This window comes from Neodothiora populina (assembly GCF_041146345.1).
Source record: "Neodothiora populina strain CPC 39397 chromosome Unknown canker_contig_8, whole genome shotgun sequence".
In the NCBI taxonomy this organism is placed as follows: Eukaryota; Fungi; Ascomycota; class Dothideomycetes; order Dothideales; family Dothioraceae; genus Neodothiora; species Neodothiora populina.
This window is the reverse complement of record NW_027191411.1, coordinates 555,967-574,150: the sequence shown is the minus strand read 5'-3', so window position 1 is coordinate 574,150 and position 18,184 is coordinate 555,967. Positions and strand designations below refer to the sequence as shown.

General features: G+C 52.8%; 5 protein-coding genes across 5 annotated transcripts; 4 read left to right on the top strand and 1 right to left on the bottom strand.

Annotated features, from left to right (window-relative positions):
* Nucleotides 1-477: 477 nt before the first annotated feature.
* AAFC00_006669 (uncharacterized protein) lies at nt 478-2,199 on the bottom strand (the record flags this gene model as incomplete). Its single annotated transcript, XM_069346656.1, has 2 exons — nt 478-1,771; nt 2,048-2,199. The coding sequence occupies 2 exons, from the start codon at nt 2,197-2,199 to the stop codon at nt 478-480; spliced, it is 1,446 nt and encodes a 481-aa protein (XP_069199530.1).
* A 1,127-nt stretch (nt 2,200-3,326) lies between these two features.
* Nucleotides 3,327-4,487, top strand: AAFC00_006668 (uncharacterized protein; the record flags this gene model as incomplete). The annotated part of the gene is made up of 3 exons (XM_069346655.1): nt 3,327-3,459; nt 3,691-3,950; nt 4,011-4,487. 3 exons carry the CDS (start codon nt 3,327-3,329, stop codon nt 4,485-4,487), a joined length of 870 nt encoding a protein of 289 aa, XP_069199529.1.
* A 2,081-nt stretch (nt 4,488-6,568) lies between these two features.
* On the top strand, nt 6,569-10,035 carry AAFC00_006667 (uncharacterized protein; the record flags this gene model as incomplete). Its single annotated transcript, XM_069348360.1, has 2 exons — nt 6,569-6,735; nt 6,798-10,035. 2 exons carry the CDS (start codon nt 6,569-6,571, stop codon nt 10,033-10,035), a joined length of 3,405 nt encoding a protein of 1,134 aa, XP_069199528.1.
* A 529-nt stretch (nt 10,036-10,564) lies between these two features.
* On the top strand, nt 10,565-11,965 carry AAFC00_006666 (uncharacterized protein; the record flags this gene model as incomplete). The annotated part of the gene is made up of 1 exon (XM_069346654.1): nt 10,565-11,965. One exon carries the CDS (start codon nt 10,565-10,567, stop codon nt 11,963-11,965), a length of 1,401 nt encoding a protein of 466 aa, XP_069199527.1.
* Nucleotides 11,966-14,453: 2,488 nt separating this feature from the next.
* AAFC00_006665 (uncharacterized protein) lies at nt 14,454-17,963 on the top strand (the record flags this gene model as incomplete). Its single annotated transcript, XM_069346653.1, has 1 exon — nt 14,454-17,963. One exon carries the CDS (start codon nt 14,454-14,456, stop codon nt 17,961-17,963), a length of 3,510 nt encoding a protein of 1,169 aa, XP_069199526.1.
* Nucleotides 17,964-18,184: the final 221 nt, after the last annotated feature.

The following is an 18,184-nucleotide window of genomic DNA, read 5'->3' as shown; positions in this document are numbered from 1 at the left end:
CGAATTCCTTAATATACGCTCAAGCCCCCCCTCACTCACATGACATGTAGACTACTGCCCAAGCGAGGAGACTCACATCTGCATGCGGCGAGATTCACATCTGGCTCAAACGCATCGTTCATGGCTTAGGTACGCTGCACTGGCTAGCATGCATTCTTATAAAGCTTCGACAGACGACGTAGTTGTAATGTATGGTTGTTCGTTTGTTATAGGATATATTCTTTTTTGGTTGCCATGCTAGAGGTGGGCTAATTCCCAGGCGATTATCTAGTGGCTCTTGACGATTTCCTCTCGTGGCTTTTTCTCGTTCTCCCGTGGCTTTTCCTCGTTTGCTCGTGGCCATCTGTGTTTCTCTCGTGGCTCTATGTATTTCATCTATCATACCCAAAAGCAAGCAGAGCAGCAAGAAAGCAAAGGACACTCATTACAGACCTCGGATCTCCGTTCGTGACCCCATAACCCAACATCACGACCAACTCAGATGGAAAACACAAACCTCGGATTCTCATCCCCGAGTCTAACGACCTCGTCCTCGCTCAACCCCTCCAACACGCCATCCCTCTCGCCCCGTCTCCTCTTCTCGTTCTCCCTCGCGAACCACCACCACATGAACGCATACACCGCCGTCGCAAAGGCGACCATGGACAGCGAAACCGCGTGACCCCTGACGAACCGCGGGCCCTCGGCAGCAGGGTACAGAAAACTGCTCATGATGCCGGCGCAGTTTCCGATGGTCAGCTGCAGACCCGTCGCTGTGGTGCGTTTGCCGTAGCGCGGGTTGTTGGCCGGCAGCCAGGCGATGGGGATGCCGTCTGCGACGTAAAGACCTAGCGCCACCAGGAAGCAGCCGGCATAGTGCACTCCGGAGGACGAGTCGGAGATCAGCAGTGCATAGCCTATGATTGAGATGATACCGAATATGACGGCGAAGACGCCGCGCCGCTGCGTGTAGTCTGATAGTCTGGCGACGAGGAGGTAGGTGATTGCGCCGAGAGCGTAGCACGGGATGGTCAGGACCTGCACGAGAGCGGTGGAGAAGGATGGTTCGATGGCTTTGATGATCGTGGGTAGGAAAGTCGAGTACCCGAACAGCATCGTGTCCATGCCGAACAGCGCGAAGCAGAACGCCCACATCTTCCAGTCTTTGACTCCCTTGATCACGTCTGCCCACTCGAACGTCTCCGATACGCCTACTTGGCGGCTGCGTCGTAGAGCTAGCAGTTCTCGTTCAGGCTGGTCGAGGAACCATGCCGTTTCTGGTCCGTCCGCTAGGACCCACCAGGATGCGATGCCGAGGACAAAAGTCGGAATGCCCTCGAGAATGAAGATCCAGCGCCAGCCGCGCAGTCCAGCAACGCCGTCCATATGGCCGATTCCATACGCCAGAAGTCCGCCAAATGCGCCTGCGAGGGCGGCACTCACGAAGAGGTAGCCGATACGCAAAGCGAATTCTTGCTTGGTGTAAAAGTAGGTGAGATAGACCACCAGACCCGGAAAGAGGCCGCCTTCGAAGAGACCCAGGAGTAGACGGCAGACGACCAGGCCGCCAAAGTTCTGCGTTATCCCGGTCAAGCTGGCAATGATCCCCCAGGCGGTAGTGATGAAGGCAATCCATCGGGATGGTCGAATATAGTGCTTTAAGATGATGTTCGAAGGGACTTCGGACAGTAGGTAGGTCACAAACAGTAGCGATACGGCTACCTGGTATTGCTCCGAGGACAGGTTCAGGTCCTCTTCAAAGTGGTAGAGTCTAGCATTGCCAATGTTTACACTGCCAAGACGTGATCAGTCCTGAGCTGATTATATTCTACATGGTCATGATGCACGCAAATCCTGTCGGACAGAGAATGAGAGACTGCCGAGTCTGTCCCTTTGATACTCTGAACAAAAGTCGTTCATTCAGGCAACATAGGATGTAATAGGTCTTGCTCAAATCACCGTCCGGTCAAGTCAGGCTTGTGCTGCTACTGCTGTTCATACTCTCGACTAAAAAGACAAAACTTTCTTGACTCATCATGACCACTGTAGCACTCTCGAGTCGACGCACCGATCTAGGAAAGAGAAAAGGTACAGAAGCATGACTGGCGGTATGATGTACAAGTCCAGCTTTCTGACCAACCGTGCTTCTCTGGCAAGGTCGATTTCCTGATATTCCAGGACAGGGTCCCCGGACTTGGACCATTTTTGGGAGGCCAGCATTCTGATAGGGGCTTTTCAGGATCGCAGCCCAGTTAAAGGCAGGAAAGCCAGAGATCGAAACGGCGCAATTATGAAAGAACGATAATTACAAAAAGTAGAGAAAGTAGTTATCAGAACAGTCGATGTAGTACAAGACCTATTTCGTGGCGTGCACGTTCTGGCGTGACTGGGCGAAAAGTTCTGTCATCAACGGCATTTAGCGTCTCTACTTCTTACCTATTTATTTAGAAAGCTTGCATCCAACGATAGGTGGTATGATAGGGAAGGGAGCCATGATTCCGGACCCAAGACCGAAGCAATGACGAACTGCCTATCGTCTGTCTAGTCATGTCCGCTTTGTTTATTGTGTTACATTCGTGACATTGCGTTGACTCGAACTCGGTCACTGCCAAGATCAAGTCCAAGACTGTAGTACCGTAAGTGATATTCCGGAGATTGCATTTCGCAACATTTCGCAAGTACGAATGTCTAAAAGAGCATAGTCGCAACCATGTTGGTTCAACGATCATGCCGCAATCTCGTCGCAATAGACGTGGAAGCTGTAGTCTTTGACTGTCTGCTATAGGTCGTTCTATGACGATGTATGAAGCAGGGTCAAGGTGGTATGATTGTGGAGTTGATTGAGTGAATGAATGGTCGCCCGGCTGTTAACAATATGCTCGCCTACAACGAACATTGCTGATTGGAGCCACACTATCGACATCAAGACTGGGCAGCAAGATCGTATGCATTAGTTGATAAGTCAGACTTCGATTCTATACTATAGCATGTTGTCAAAGATAAAGACGACTTTTACAATACAGCTTAATGCGAGAGCGTGGGGGTCCGCCGACACCGTCCGCCAACGTAAAGTTGATACCGCGTGACACTATACAGCACATGAAAGTATGGCTTTCTGTCCCGCCAAGGCCAACAAAGCACCGACACGAATTATTCGATCCTCCGGGGAGTTAATATTGCCTTGGGATTGTAAGACTCGAAAATATTTCAAGCCGTCGCAAACCATTGAACTACACAGCCCGACAAAATACCAGCAAAGCAATAACATCAGGCTTTGAGGATTTGAGAGCAATTTGGATATATACTCTCGCACTTAGACACATCAAGAGCCTCAGAGTATAGCAGTCATGGCCGACATCAAGGAGCAGCAGTCACACACGGAGGAGCCAGTTGACATTCCAGAGGAGGAGGGAGCCACAAGCACAAGCGGCACCACTCGTCGCAGAAGCTCATTCGAAGAACGCACCAGCAAGCGTCAGCGTAAGTATTCAGTACATTTCCCTCCCTCCCTCACTCTCTATCTCGTCTCGCCAGTGGTTTTCCTTTGTTTTTCGTCTTGTCTTGTCTTGTCTTGCATAAGTCAAGTCATCGTTCTCTACCTCTTGCCAGCTCTGCACTTGTGCTTGCTCAACCATCGCACTACGCTCCCCCTTTGAGATTCTTTCAACAAGGAGTCTTGCGCCATGACTGACCAGTGGTTTCTCCCCGAAGGCACTCAATCACTTCCTCCCCCCTCACTACCACAACTCGTCGCCGAGCAGAATGTGCCCATCCCGGCTGCCGACAAGGACTCCAAGCGCCTTATCGTTGTCCTGTCGAATGCATCACTCGAGACATACAAGGCCTCGTCAGGCGGACGAGGTGGAATGAAGGACGATAAATACTCGCTACTGAACAGTGACGAGCACATTGGTGTCATGCGCAAGATGAACCGCGACATCAGTGATGCGCGTCCCGATATTACTCATCAGGTACGAAACGTCTTGGTTTATTAGTGTCGACAGCATTGGCTTATTTGTGACTCGAACCAGTGTCTACTAACCCTCTTGGACTCCCCCATCAACAAGGCCGGCAAGCTACAGATCTACATTTCGACGGCGAAGGGTGTGCTCATCGAAGTCAGCCCGACCGTGCGCATCCCCCGAACATTCAAGCGATTCGCTGGTTTGATGGTGCAGCTGTTGCACAGACTGTCCATCCGCTCGACGACATCACAGGAGAAGCTGTTGAAGGTCATCAAGAACCCCATCACGGACCACCTACCGCCGAACTGCCGAAAGGTGACGCTGAGTTTCGACGCCGAGGTCGTGCGCGTGAGGGACTACATTCAGGACCTGGGCCCCAAGGAGAGCATCTGCGTCTTCATTGGTGCCATGGCCAAGGGCAGCGATAACTTCGCCGACGCCTTCAAGGACGACTCGATCAGTATCAGCAACTTCAGTCTGTCCGCCAGTGTCGCATGCAGCAAGTTCTGCCATGCTGCCGAGGATGTATGGGATGTCATCTAGAAACAAGTTTCCTATTTAGCATCAAAATAAAAACACAAAAGATACGTCATTGCCACACTTGCAACGTTGTCATTGTCCTCTTTTCGCGTGTGAGCCGCTCATCTAGTACACAAGAAACCAAAAGATCACGTCTTCCGCGGCGGGGGTCCATCATAGTAACATCAGCAGCAAGGGAATCGGAACCACAACCCGTACCGCAGAGAGGATTTCAGAGACAGCGGACCACCACCGCCCAAACGAAACGACGGTGCCCGACAAGAACTGCCAATTTGCCGTACAGGACCGCATGTACTGGACTAATTACAAGGGAGCTGGGTGGAATAGTCCGACCGCCGTGTGATTCGACGGGCGGTGAGGATAGCATAGAGAGGGACCTCTGGAGGGACGAGAAGCGGCAGAGGGCAGTGACTGACTGCCCCGCCCGCCCAGGCCGGTTTGGTTCGGCGGCACCTCTTCCTCCGCGCCTGGAGATTCCCAGCTATGAATGTCGCTGCAAGGGCACGCCCGCCGTCGCTGCACTGTACACGCATGGAATTGCATACGGATAATGTGCTGTACGGGTGCGCGCATTTATTTGTAGGTGTGTTATTGGTAAAGACACCTCGACACTTATACATTGTACAATGATACATGCAATACATAAACTTACTGTATATCAAATGGATCTCTCTTAGGCGAGCAAAGAGGCCCGACGCCTGTTTCCTTTTGCCTCTTTCTTTTCAAGGTGCAGACATGCGAATGTGTCATCTTGGCGATGGACTTTTCCTTGGTCATAGAGCTGACACAGTCCGTGGCCTTCAGGGCAGGCAGTAGAAGAGGCGGTCAAATTACTGCTGCTGCTGCTACTGCCGTTGCTCCCTTGTCGCTGGGCTCTCTCTGGCAGTCAGGTAATCACAGGAAAAAGGCAAAAGAAGACAAGAGTCGAACTAAGGAAGCGACGGCGGGCGGTCGGCGCGGCCCACACATGTTGAACGGTTTCCCCACTTCTTTTGCTTAAACTGACCAACCATTGCTTTGAACGTGGTGCTACACTGCTGGATTGGTCACGCTTCTTTGGGTTCTTGTTGCTATCCCTTTTGAGCCCTATGTACAGTACTGCGCATGTCCGCCTTCTACGTGGCACTTACCGACATTATTGCGTTGCCGCACTTTCATCCTCGTATGTACAAATCATGCTCGACGATCGGTAGGCGGATCAAGGCAAATGGGAAAGCGCCAAGATCCGAAGAGTCATGGATCACTGTGAGAGGTACGGAATAGATCAGACTCGATAGGCGAGATGCGACCTCTGATACAACTCACATGGGGCACTGACTTGGGTCAGACTCGGCTTCCAGGCTCTGGTCGGGTCGCTGCTGTGCTGTATTGTGCTGTGCTGGTGCTGTGCTTTTCCCCAACGTACTTTCTGGTACCTAACTTGTCTATGTGTTTAATGCGTGCTGCTGCTGCTGCACCGCACCATGCTGGCTTGCTGGCTGGAGTTACCCTCACGCGGGAGTCTGCCAAGCCTAGGTCCACTTCCTGAACAACCCATTCTCTGACCAACTTAGCCTCGCGAAGCCCGGGGATGTCGAAGTGTGCAGTAGTGCGTAGGGCCTATGATACAAGTCAACCGCCGGCTTCCTTCTTATTCGAAGCATCGCTAGGACAGAGGGGGTCAAGGAGGTTGGGTCGGATTTCGGTGATTCGGTGAGCTGTGTTGTGTCAAGGTACCATTGTTTCCTTTTCTCTGCTTAGTCTGGCTTGAGTTACCCTTTCCTAGTTTGTCCGAGAGGGAGACAGCGCGCCACGAATGTCTAGAGCCGCCTTTAATGCTGCTATCGTGATCTTCGAATCGCGTGCCGTGTGTTCGTCCGCTCGATTTGGGGGATGCTGTAAGATATCATCCGGGCGAGTGACCGTGTCGTGATGTTCTCTCGCTCGGTCATTCACTCATTCGTATTCTATCTATCTTTCCAATCGACGCTCCTTTTGAGACCACGTCCCCCCCAGCCTCCCCTTTTAAAGACGACGACCCTTTCTTTACATTTGTTCCTCTTCAAACCTCGGTTCCTTCGCCCCGTTGAATTGTTCTTACCGAAATGCCATTCTCACATATCGGTCTTACCGTCTCCCATCTTCCCCAAGCTTGCTCATTCTTCTTGTCTGCTCTCCAACCTCTCGGATATCGATATATAGGAGAACAGGGTAATCAGGTTGGCTTCGGAGTTGACGACGCCGACTTCTTTCTTAGCTCCGAGCGCACAGGGTGAGTGTGATCCCATAGCTGGCATCTTGCCGCCACATATCAGCTTATTTGATTTCACATAGTATAACACCAACCACTGCTCATTTGGCATTTTCTGCAACAAGTCGAGCGGCGGTTCGAGACTTCTACGCTGCGGCATTGAAGGCCGGAGGATACCCGAATGGTGCCCCAGCCTCGAGAGGTGAAGATGGCACGATATTCAATGCAGCCGTAACAGATCTGGATGGAAACAGCATCGAAGTGATTTTTCGTGAGAATGCCGACGACCGCATGGAGTATTCCAATCGTAGTCACATTTTAGGTTGGCAGAGACGCAGTGATGACCCAGAAGCATTTGATGATGCAAGGTCCACAGTCACTTCAAGGAGTAACAAGTCAAGTCTATTGACCTCTGCTCCGAGTGTGATAAAGTCGCTCTCGGGCAAATCGAAAGCTCCAACTATCGCCCGAAGTGTCTCTGAGGGGTCTGCTGCACCCACTGCTGCTACAGCACAGGATGAAAGAAAGTCCGGGTTCTCAACGACTCAGGGCGTGATTGGAACCCTTCTGGGTGCTGCTGCTGGTGCCGCTGTCGCCTATGCCATGGTGAAGAGCGAACAAGACAGTGCTCGACAAGAAGCCGCCTATGAAGCTGCCATGAACCAAAAGTACAGCGTACCCGATGACGCTAGGAGTATACGTTCGAGGAAGTCGTATCGCACCGCATCCCGAGCTCCGGACTCAGCATACGAGAGGAATGTTCCTGTGACCACCTCGGAATTTTATGCGCCACCAAGGCAAGCAAGGTCACAACTTGCTCTTGAGGAGGCCCCTGAGCCTATCAGATTCGATGAGGTAAGCGTCAGCGGTGATTCAGAACCCCGATACCGTTCGCTTGCGCCTACACAAGCCCCGACCGAATACCCACCTTCCGTCGTATACTCAAGTTACTCGAGACCACCCACTATCATGTCGGAGGATGTCGAGTATATCCCGGCGTCTACCGTGAGCCGACGTACTTCCTCAAGAGCTCCCTCGAAGGTGGCTTCACGAGCTCTGTCAAAAGCACCGTCCAATGCATCCTCAAGAGCTCCGTCAGCTGCAGCTAAATCAGCAGTCGAATATGTACCGGCATCTGCTGTGACAGCTGTAAGCCAACGCCCGTCACTTGCATCACGCTCGCAGACCGCACCTTCTGCTGCCTCAGCTCATACGCTGCCGCTTTCGCGCCAGATCGAAGATGGCGCAGCTTCAGAGACTCGTCGTAGTCAACAGGATTGGGCCGATCAAGACCTTGTTGTGGCAAGACGCGACAGTGCGATGAGCACAGTCTCCCCAAGATCTAACAAAACACATCACAGCAGCCATTCTCACGTCTCAACGCCGGAATCAAAACACTCTGTTAGAAGTCGGCATAGTGAAGTTCGTGAACCATCAGAAGATCGGGCGAGTCGTGTAAGCCGCACGAGCCGTAAGAGTGGCGACGATTCGAGGTCGAAAGTCAGCGAACGTAGGGATCGCTCAATGGATCGATCAAGTGTGGCGAGTCGACGAAGTCATCGCAGCCATCGCTCTACAAGAGAAAGGGAGGAGTCTTCCGATCATGAATCGGAAGCAAGCAGTGCCACCATCAGGCCAAGCCGATCGGAGCACCTTTCCGCGGCAAATGTCCCATTACCAGAATCAAGACAGACTTCGGTCGTATCTGCAGCTAACTTGCCCTTACCGGTGTCGAGGCAGACATCCGTAGTGTCGGGCACACCATCCACGTCAAGAAGAACGTCCGTTGTGACTGGGGCTTCTCAACCTCTGCCACCATCAAGAAGTACCTCAGTGGTATCAGGCGCATCGCAGCTTTTGCCACCATCAAGAAACACTTCTGTAGTGTCAGGTGCGACCGAACGCCCTGCTTCATCAAGAAAGACATCTGTGGTGACTGGAGCCAACGAACCTCTTCCGGCGTCAAGGAAGACTTCGGTCGTGTCAGGGGCTAATGAGCCACTACCGGAATCAAGAAAGACTTCCGTCGTGTCTGCAGCCCACGAACCTTTGCCAGAGTCCCGAAGGACATCCGTTGTCACCAGAGGTAACGAGTCTCATACAGCGTCCAGACAGAGATCAGTCGTGTCTGGCGCAAACAAACCCCTACCACCATCGCGGAAAACATCAGTGGTTTCTGGTGCCAATGAACCATTACCAGCTTCGAGGATGACATCTGTGGTGTCTGGAGCCAACGAACCACTCCCGGAATCAAGGAAAACATCGATTGTGTCAGGGGCTCACGAGCCTCTCCCGGCATCAAGGAAGACTTCAGTTGTGTCTGGTGCTGACATGCCGCTTCCAGCAACCAGAGCGTCGTCTTATGTGTCAGCTGCCGAACAGTCTCTTCCAGCATCGAGGATGACATCAGTGGTTTCCGGGGCTGAGATGCCGCTGCCAGCATCAAGACGGACGTCATATTTTTCTGCTGTCGAGAAACCGCTACCTCCGTCTCGAAAGACATCAGTCGCGCCCTCCGGTATGGATGTAGCGTTGCCCGAATCCCAGAAGACCTCGGTGGTCTCGGCTCAAGAAGTTCCGCTTCCCAACTCAAGACACACATCTGTTGCTACGGGCGCGGACATTACGCTTCCGGGTTCGAGGAAAACTTCAGTCGCAACAGGGATGGATGTCGCACTCCCTGAGTCCCATATAGATTCAGTGCATCAATCCCGCACTGGTAGCATTGTTGGAAGTATACTGGGCAGGAACAACAACGGTGCGACAGAGAGCAAGACACCGTCGGCGATGGAACTACCAGAGTCTCGAGCAGGTGGCAGCAGTATTGTCAGTAGTATGCTAGGACGCTCGCAGCCTCCAAGCAAATTCGAGTATGCGGAGACGGTGGTACCGGACGATAGCATCTCCTGCGTTGCAACCCGGCGATACGAAGAGGAGCGCGAGCGCGAGCGTAATCGTAGCAGGAGCCGGAGTGGAAGTCGCAGTCGAAGCCGCAGCCGAGATTCACGTCACAGACGCCACCGCGACCGCAGCAGAGAATCCAAGAGGCATCACCGTGATCGAAGCAAGGAGTCTCGTCATTCGAAGAAGTCAAGCGCATCTTCCAAGAAGCACGGCAGCAGTAGACATACTCGTCACGACGACGAATCGCTGCCACCACTTCCGCCATCGGAAGCAGGCAGCAATTCTACAATGACTCCTGGGAGATACAGGAAAGACAGCGCCATCAGTCTGCCTCTCTCTGTCAAGAGCAGATCAGGCATAGAAAAGGATGAGAAGAAGGGAAAGAAGAGCTTTATGAGCGCCGTCATGGGACGTTGAAAGAGGCTGTACCTGTTTTGTGTGATCAAAGTCATGTTACCTTTCTCTTACTAGTCGAAATGCCCGTTGCATTCGACATTGATGAACTATTTTTACCACACTTACAGAAGATGTCCATTGTATTTCATAAGTGATCGATTGGGTGTCGTACCAGCCACAATCGCAGGATCAGTCACCCACTTGTCTGTCGATAAACAGGATGACTTTCATGACGCAGACGATGCAAGATAGAGTGCTAGACAAAGTAGAGTAGACTACTCTTCATTACATGGTATGTTTAGTGGAAGGAGGTCCTCTGTGCATGATGTCAGTGTAGTTGCACTTCTTGGGTATCACTTCTGGAGCTTGGCGTTGACATGTGAATATCCAACGTAATACCTAGCTTCAAGCTTGAAACAAACAAAACTAGGATTATACCAGCTCCATCTGTTTATTGTATACCATACGGTCGCCGTCGTCGCAGCAATTGGCATTGATCCCGAACAAATTAATAGCGACAACAGTGTCACAAGCTGTAGTAAATAGCATCATGGCCGACGCAACAGCGGAGAGAGATGCATCATACATCGACTACGAGACCTTCCTGGATCCCTCCTTTTCGGCGACGGCGTTCGCAAACACGCTGATCCTCGCGACCAACGACCCCACAGATGCTCCTCTTGATCTCACCACTCCGTTATCACGGGTCTTGTTCGATGTGCAGGAAGTAGACACGCACATTGACACGTTGACCACCCAGTCCGCTCTGTCACTCCTGAGCTACACACAAACTCGTGCCACAGCCTCAACCCATATACTGTCCGAGGTGGAAGCCCAAGTTGCTGCCTTGACAGAAGGATACAAGAGACTCGAGCGAGATGTGGTCCAGCGTTATGAGGCTGCCGAGCAGGTGCGACTGGCAGCAGAGAGGCTATGCGCGACTGTAAAACTAGGGCGTGCAGTGGGACGATGTCTGTCCTTAGGGAGACAGCTTGAGGGACAGATGGCAGAATTCAGTGCTGAAAATAGTGGAAAGAGAGAGGCTCACAGAGCATTAGTGCCGGCGGTGCATACTTTGCTTCAATTAAGACAATTGTTTGGTGCTACGGCGCCCGATCAAGAAGGAGAAGGATTGGGCAGAGTCAAGATCATTACTACTCTAAGGAGTGACTTTGTTGACCCGTCCGAAAGGACACTGCTGGCTCGAGCACAGCAGATCGTCAGGGAATTTTCCATGTCTTCGTTGCTCGCTTCGACTTCGAGTCCGTCGTTGTCTGCCGCTGGACCTGGAGCGGCAACATTCGCACAGAACGAAGACACAAAATCCAGGACGACCTCGGCTTTAAATGTGCTTTACTTGCTGTCGCCTGTCAAGCAACGCCAGACGATTGACTCCTTTGCTCCTCAGCTGCTCATCTCTGCATTGCAGGCTTATCTACAGACAGCGTTGCAGTCAAGTCTCGCATCTCTCGCGCGCGCCTTAGCAACACTACCCACCTTGGACCAGACATTGTTGGAGATCAGCTCTCGATGCCAGAACATTGTCGCCTTGGAATCTCTACTTTCTACAACCCGAACACCAGTGCATCCTCTTCTTGGCGCCTCTTCGGGCGACGCAACTCACAACAAATCCAATTTCCTTGCACCTTTACTAGCGGCTCTGGACACCTCTTCCCTGCCCTCGTTCTTCTGGCGGACACTCGCCAGCAATCTCTCTTCTCGGGTTCAGGAGATTCTGAACAGAGGCGGCGTCAGCGCTCGCACACTGAGAAGTAACAAAGACAGGGTACTTTATATGGTCAAGGATTGTGTCGCTAGAGGCAGTGAGTTGCCATCTGGCAGGGGTGGTAGCGGTGCCAGCACAATGAGCAGACCAGGTGTGAAGGTCGGCAACTGGGAGCGTGAGGCCGCTGTCATGGTTGGTGCAATCACTGGACCACTCGGAAGATGATCGAGTTTGGGATGTCTGACGATGACGAATCCTCGTATCTCTTGCCCAGTAATGGTGTCGCGGCCGCTGCCGTGCTTAGCATTGAATCGAACCATACTGGTGCGCAAGATAAGCCTCGAAGACGTGGGCGATGAAGCCGTTTCGCGCCCAATGGCGGCATTTCCCTGCAGCGGTCGCCTGGGTTTTGGCGCAGCGTGGGGGTCACAAGCTGTCATCTCACATTCTGCCATCGTATCTCCGCGATCATTTACATGATAGCCGTCGGCTCCTAATCACGAACTGGATGGCATTCATAGATTGCGCTTCACGGCCTCCCTGGCGACTCACATGCGACATGACCTTGGTTCCGGTAACAAAAAAGGAGATATCTGCTGCCACTTCACATTAGCACATGACTAGATGCCAAGTCCAAACTCAATATGCTCTTGCCTGTTCTGGGCAATCCAAGAGATGATCGGTGCTGACGAACTGCCAACCCCTTGAGTGTATTCGTTGGAATAAGGCCGACTAGTGATGACTGGCAGATGAAGCTGAAAGATAAGTGTCCGAGTCACAGCTCATGGTCTTCTGACCTTCAGATCGGTTGTACTGCTGCCCGACATTATGATTGCTTCTGGTCTTGCGTTCGTTGAGCCCTTATAGTGAAGCATCGCTTCGCAATGAAAACGTTTCGTGTTACTCACTTTGCTCAACAACGTCGGCTGCACAGAATGTCACGAACCCGAGAAGCCGTCGAAGATGTTTCGAAACTTTACACCAAGGGTATCAAGTCGTTCGAAGGTATCCAATTCGGTCGGGACTTTAAGGCAGACTTTGCCAAGAACTCCCTCGAGCTGCAGGTCATTAACTTGCGTTACTTGCGTTGGGGAGCTGCCATGGAAATCAACACCAAGGCATCAGGCACAAAGTCAACAGCTCGACTGTCGGCTTGCTCTGCGACCGAGCTTGAGGATACTACGGAGTTGCTAGGACAAATCAATAGGGCGTTTGACAACGCACAAGCATCTTCACGTAGATCTAGAAGAAAGATCCAGCGTGAAGGCAATCCCGAGCAAAGTACAGCCCTCGACAGCCGTGCAGAGCTGCGGTCCGCGGATCCGATCAAGGGAACCTTACACCAGACACTACGGAAGAACGCACTCGGATACCAGGGCAGGGCTCTGGCTGGACACGAGATGACGGAAAATGCGTCATTGGTATTGTACGACCGATCTCACTCCAGCTCGCTGTTTGGTACATTGTCGGGTCACATCAGCGAACTCGAAGACACCTTCCCCGCCAGTCACCAAAAGCAGGTGGCACTCTGCCGACAAGAAGTTTCAGGACTCGAACCCGACAGCCTCGCATTACTCTTGCAATCTGCCAAGAAGCGCGATCGCTTCCTCGAAGAAGCTATCTCTCAGGTGTCGAAGTCGCGTGGCCTGACGTTCGAATACCTCTCTGTCGAAGACCACTCAAAACAGAGGTTTGGGAACGAGTATGCTGCCGGGTACACGATGGTGGGGTCAGACGGGTCAGACGATCATGTTTACAGGCATATTACGTTTCGTGGCAACTCTGTCACTCACGCGGGGAACAGCTATGGTGGACCAAGTTTTTTTGAGAGTTTGAAGTGATTATGGGAAGACACGGCCTGCGGTACAATGACGTTATGCTTGACCGTGTCTGTTATGTTCCCCGCTGAGTGTGGCTGATTCGATTGAGATTGGAAGGAAAAGTTCTTGACCGAGTTGTGTTCTTCCTCTTTCGTATCATGTAGATCACTCTAGTCCCTACTTCAAGTTGCCATTTCCTCATCTGTGATCGAATGGATCGTTACTGACCCAAAGCATTAGTGTTTCACAGGGACATGAGTTTCAAATAATGGATAGGATGGCACGTACGGCCACAGGCAGCTGAGAACTGGGCATCCCGTCCGCTCTGCCAGACATAAGCAGTTGACCGGCAGATTAGTACTACGGTGGGTGACCACGTGGGAATCCCTGCTGCCGTACGTTTTCGTCTGTTTTTCTATTTCTCTTCTTGTTACATGGACAGAGAGGGTTGTGATGTTTTGCTCGAAATTGTATAGCGAAAAGTTCCGGAGTTGAAGTGGAATCAAGGACAGGCGCTAGAAGAGTAAGATATAGGTATGGAGCACCAATGGACTTGTTTCTCTCTATATTTGAAGCTCAAACGATTCTGCTTCTCTTCTTACTTGTCTTAGTTTTGGTATACTGGTTATTAAATGTCCAGCTCACTCTACAGACATGCCCGCGGAGAGGAGAGCGAAAAGCGTAGAGCGGACAGCGGAGAGCGGACGGTGGAGAGCCTATGGCGGAGGGCGGAAACAGACTATTAGTTTATCGATAAGATCCAAACCGTGTCAAAATTTCCAAAAATGATCTGCGCCAAGCCGACCATCAGCCATTGAACAATCTATTCTGTTTCGATTCCGTCTTCCATCCTCAGCCAGACCTGCCCTTTTCTGCTATAACAAAAAGCAATCATGGCAGTACCGGCGTCGAAAAGAAGAAAGCTCAGTCACAGCCCTTCGGAGCAAGGCAGCAGCGACGGCGATGAACCTTCGCTTCGTGAACTCAACCAGGACGGAGAAGAGCAGGACATGACATTCGAGGACGAGAGCGTCGAAGATGACTATCCGAGTGAAGAGATGGACGGCGACGAGGACGAGGACGTAGACGAAGACACGGACGAGACGGACAAGCAACCCGCCGACCGAAAGAGCGCCAAAGCCTCGTCGAAGAAGCAGCAGCAGCAGCAGCAGCAGCAGCAGCAGGCAGCCAAGAAGAACAACCCCAAGAGAGCGGGAATGCTCGAGGCCAGCGCTGCCGCATACACGGGCGGCACCTTCAAATCCAACATGTTCAAGCTGCAGGTCGACGAGATGCTGGCCCAGATCCGTCCTCGCCACGGCAAGAGAGAGACGAGCGCGGAAGAGGCTCTGCACAAGCTGAAAAAGGCCATCGAGCTGATCCCGGCGAGAGAGGCTCAGTCGGTGCACGATGCAGAGCGAGAACTCATCAAGAAGTCAAAGGTCGCCACTCCATTCCCCGATCCGAGACCTGCTCTCGACGTCAAGTACAAGTTGGCCTACGCCAAGCCCGCAAACATCAACGTCGTCGGCTCCTTCCCCCTCAAGCTCTCGTCGAGAACCGACGCTTCTCTGGCCATCGACATGCTTGTGACCATCCCTGCCTCTCTGTTGCAGGAAAAGGACTATGTCAACCACAGATATCTGTACAAGAGGGCATACTACCTGGCCTGTATTGCCGCTGGTCTGAAGTCTGCCAAGGACCTGACCCTCAAATTCGCCAATTTCCACGACAACCCCCTGCACCCAATCCTGGTCGTCAGCGCCAAAGAGCAGAAGTCGGAGAACAAGTGGCAGATCAACATCATCCCCAGCATTCCCGACAACGTCTTTTCCAAGGACAAGCTACTTCCCTCGAAGAACTGCGTCAGACCTGCCAAGGCCGACGACGACGACAACACTTCGGCATCACTTCCCGCCACCCCTTTCTACAACGCTTCCATCCAGGCCGACTCCCAGCTCACCGCTTACCTCAAACTCCTGCATCACGCCTCGACAACCTGCGATGCATTCAAGGACGCTTGTCTGCTGGGCCGCGTATGGTTGAGACAGCGCTCTTTGACCTCCCACACCGCCAAAGGAGGATTCGGCAACTTCGAGTGGGCCGCCTTGATGGCTGTGCTATTGCAGACTGGTGGCGGAAATGGCATGCCCCTTCTGTCGAGCGGCTACAGCAGCTACCAGCTGTTCAAGGCCACTCTTCAATATCTCGCAGCCAAAGATCTGGTCAGATCGCCCGCTGTCCTTCAAGCCGGAACCGTGACCCTCGCCGCCCACGACGCTCAGCCAGTCTTCTTCGACGGCGCCCGCGGCATCAACATTCTTTACAAGATGACCGCTTCGTCCTACCAGCACCTTCGCGGCGAGGCCAGGACGACCCTGCAGATGCTCTCTGATCCTTTCGCCGACACTTTTGAGCCCACATTCATCCTTCGTGCAGACAACCTTGTCCAGCGCCACGATGTCACTGTCAAGCTACCCCTGTCCGCTCTCGCTACCTCTGATGCCGAGGACCGCGACATGTTGCTCCGCTACCAGTCAATCTTCAACGTCCTCACTCGCGGTCTTGGTGACAGGGCCACCTCGGTCCAGATTGTCCTGCCACAGCAAGACTCGTGGCAGGTTGGATCTGCTCGACCCTCTCTGTCTCGCAAGGGTGAACTCGTCGTCAACGTCAGTCTGAACCCTGCCAACGTTTCACGGACCGTCGACCACGGCCCTGCCGCCGAGAACAAGAAAGAGGCTGCCGAATTCCGCAAGTTCTGGGGTGAAAAGGCCGAGCTTCGTCGTTTCCGTGACGGCGCAATTCTCGAATCCCTGGTCTGGAGCACCAAGGAAGGTGGTCTGCCCATCATCCAGCAAATCATCACCTGGCTCCTTTGGCGTCACTTTGGCAAGCCTGTCGCCGAGCGAGCTTCTTTCTTCGGCGATGATTTTGCCAAGCTTGTCAAGCACAGCAATGGCATTGCCTCTTTCCAGCCACTGATGGAGGCTTTCAAGACCCTGGAGAGCGACCTCAGAGGCATGGAAGATCTTCCCCTGACCATTCGATCCCTCATGCCCGCCGACCCGCAGCTTCGATACTCTTCCACCACTTCCCCCATGGATGGTGACAAGCTGATGAAGACGCCCGCTAATGTCGTCGTCCAGTTTGAGGGATCTGGTCGCTGGCCGGATGACCTCGTTGCTATTCAGCGCACCAAAATGGCTTTCTTGCTACAGATCGCAAGCTTGTATGGCAAGCTGGATGCTGGTGTCGTCGCTCGTGTGGGTCTGGAGAACTCAGATCTCGAATATCAGAACCAGGGCTTCCTCGACATCATCTACCCCTCCACCAATGCCTCTTTCCGCCTGCGGATCCAACACGACCGCGAGAGTACTCTTTTGGATAGGATCCTAAAAGACAAGTCCGCTGCTCCGTCTACCAGGGAAGCCGCTAGCCAGGCTCTGTCTTCCTACAAGCGCATCTACCTCCGTTCCCCCGCTCACACTGCTGCTGTGCAAAAGCTCTGCACTCGCCATCAAGCCCTTTCTCCCACTATTCGTGTCTTGAAGAAATGGTTCGCGTCACACCTGCTCAGCAACCATTTCGCAGACGAGCTCATTGAGCTTTTCGCCATCAACACTTTCACTCGTCCATATCCGTTTCAGCCACCTTCGTCTGTGCGGACTGCCGTCGCTCGCACTCTTGCGTTCCTGTCTCGCTGGGACTGGCGGGCTGATCCTCTGATTGTGGACATCAACGCTGACCTCAATGCCGATGCCGTTGCGGCCACCACCACCCGTTTCGAGGCATGGCGAAAGCTCGATCCCTCGATGAACCGCGTTTGTCTTTTCGTAGCATCGAGTGTTGATGCCGAAGGCACAACGTGGACGGACGGAGTACCCGCAAAGGTCGTCGCCGCTCGCCTCACCGCACTCGCCAAGGCCGCGACTGGCGTCATTGAATCCCAGAGTCTAGCTCTCGACGTCGAGTCGTTGTTCGTCAGCGCGACTGCCGAATACGATTTCGTCATCCATCTCGCTAACCTCGACAAAAAGCCCAGCAAGAAGAGCCGCAAGTCATCCGAGTTCAAGAACCTGGTAGTCGCCGCCGCAGACGAGAACATGGATCCCGAGACGGTCGGATTTGCGCCCCAAGACTTGTTTTTCGAGGAAGTCGAAAGGACATATGGACAGGCTGTCGTGTTGTTCAAGGGTGCAGCGGAGCACACCATCGCGGGTCTCTGGACACCATACACGGCGCCCAGGGGCTGGAAGGTCAATCTGGCGTATTCGACCGTACCCGTCAAGAGTGGAGACGGGGACGAGGTCTTGGCTGTTATCAACAAGGAGGGCGTGTTGAAGGAGATTTCCAGGCTCGGCGGTGATCTTGTCAAGAGGATCGACGTCAACAGAGCGTGATATTTCCGTGTAGCATAATAAAAAGTTCTCGACCGCACGAAACGACCTTTCGGTGGGAAGGTCAAAGTTGTGTATATCATATATACATCCCATCCATTCCAGAATAAAATGGACAGTCTCACTTGCATTCCTGCGTAAACTACCAACCTATCAACATCACACAGGCAAGGTATGTCGTCTACGTGTGTCTATATCGCATAAACGGTCAATGTCTGCACTAC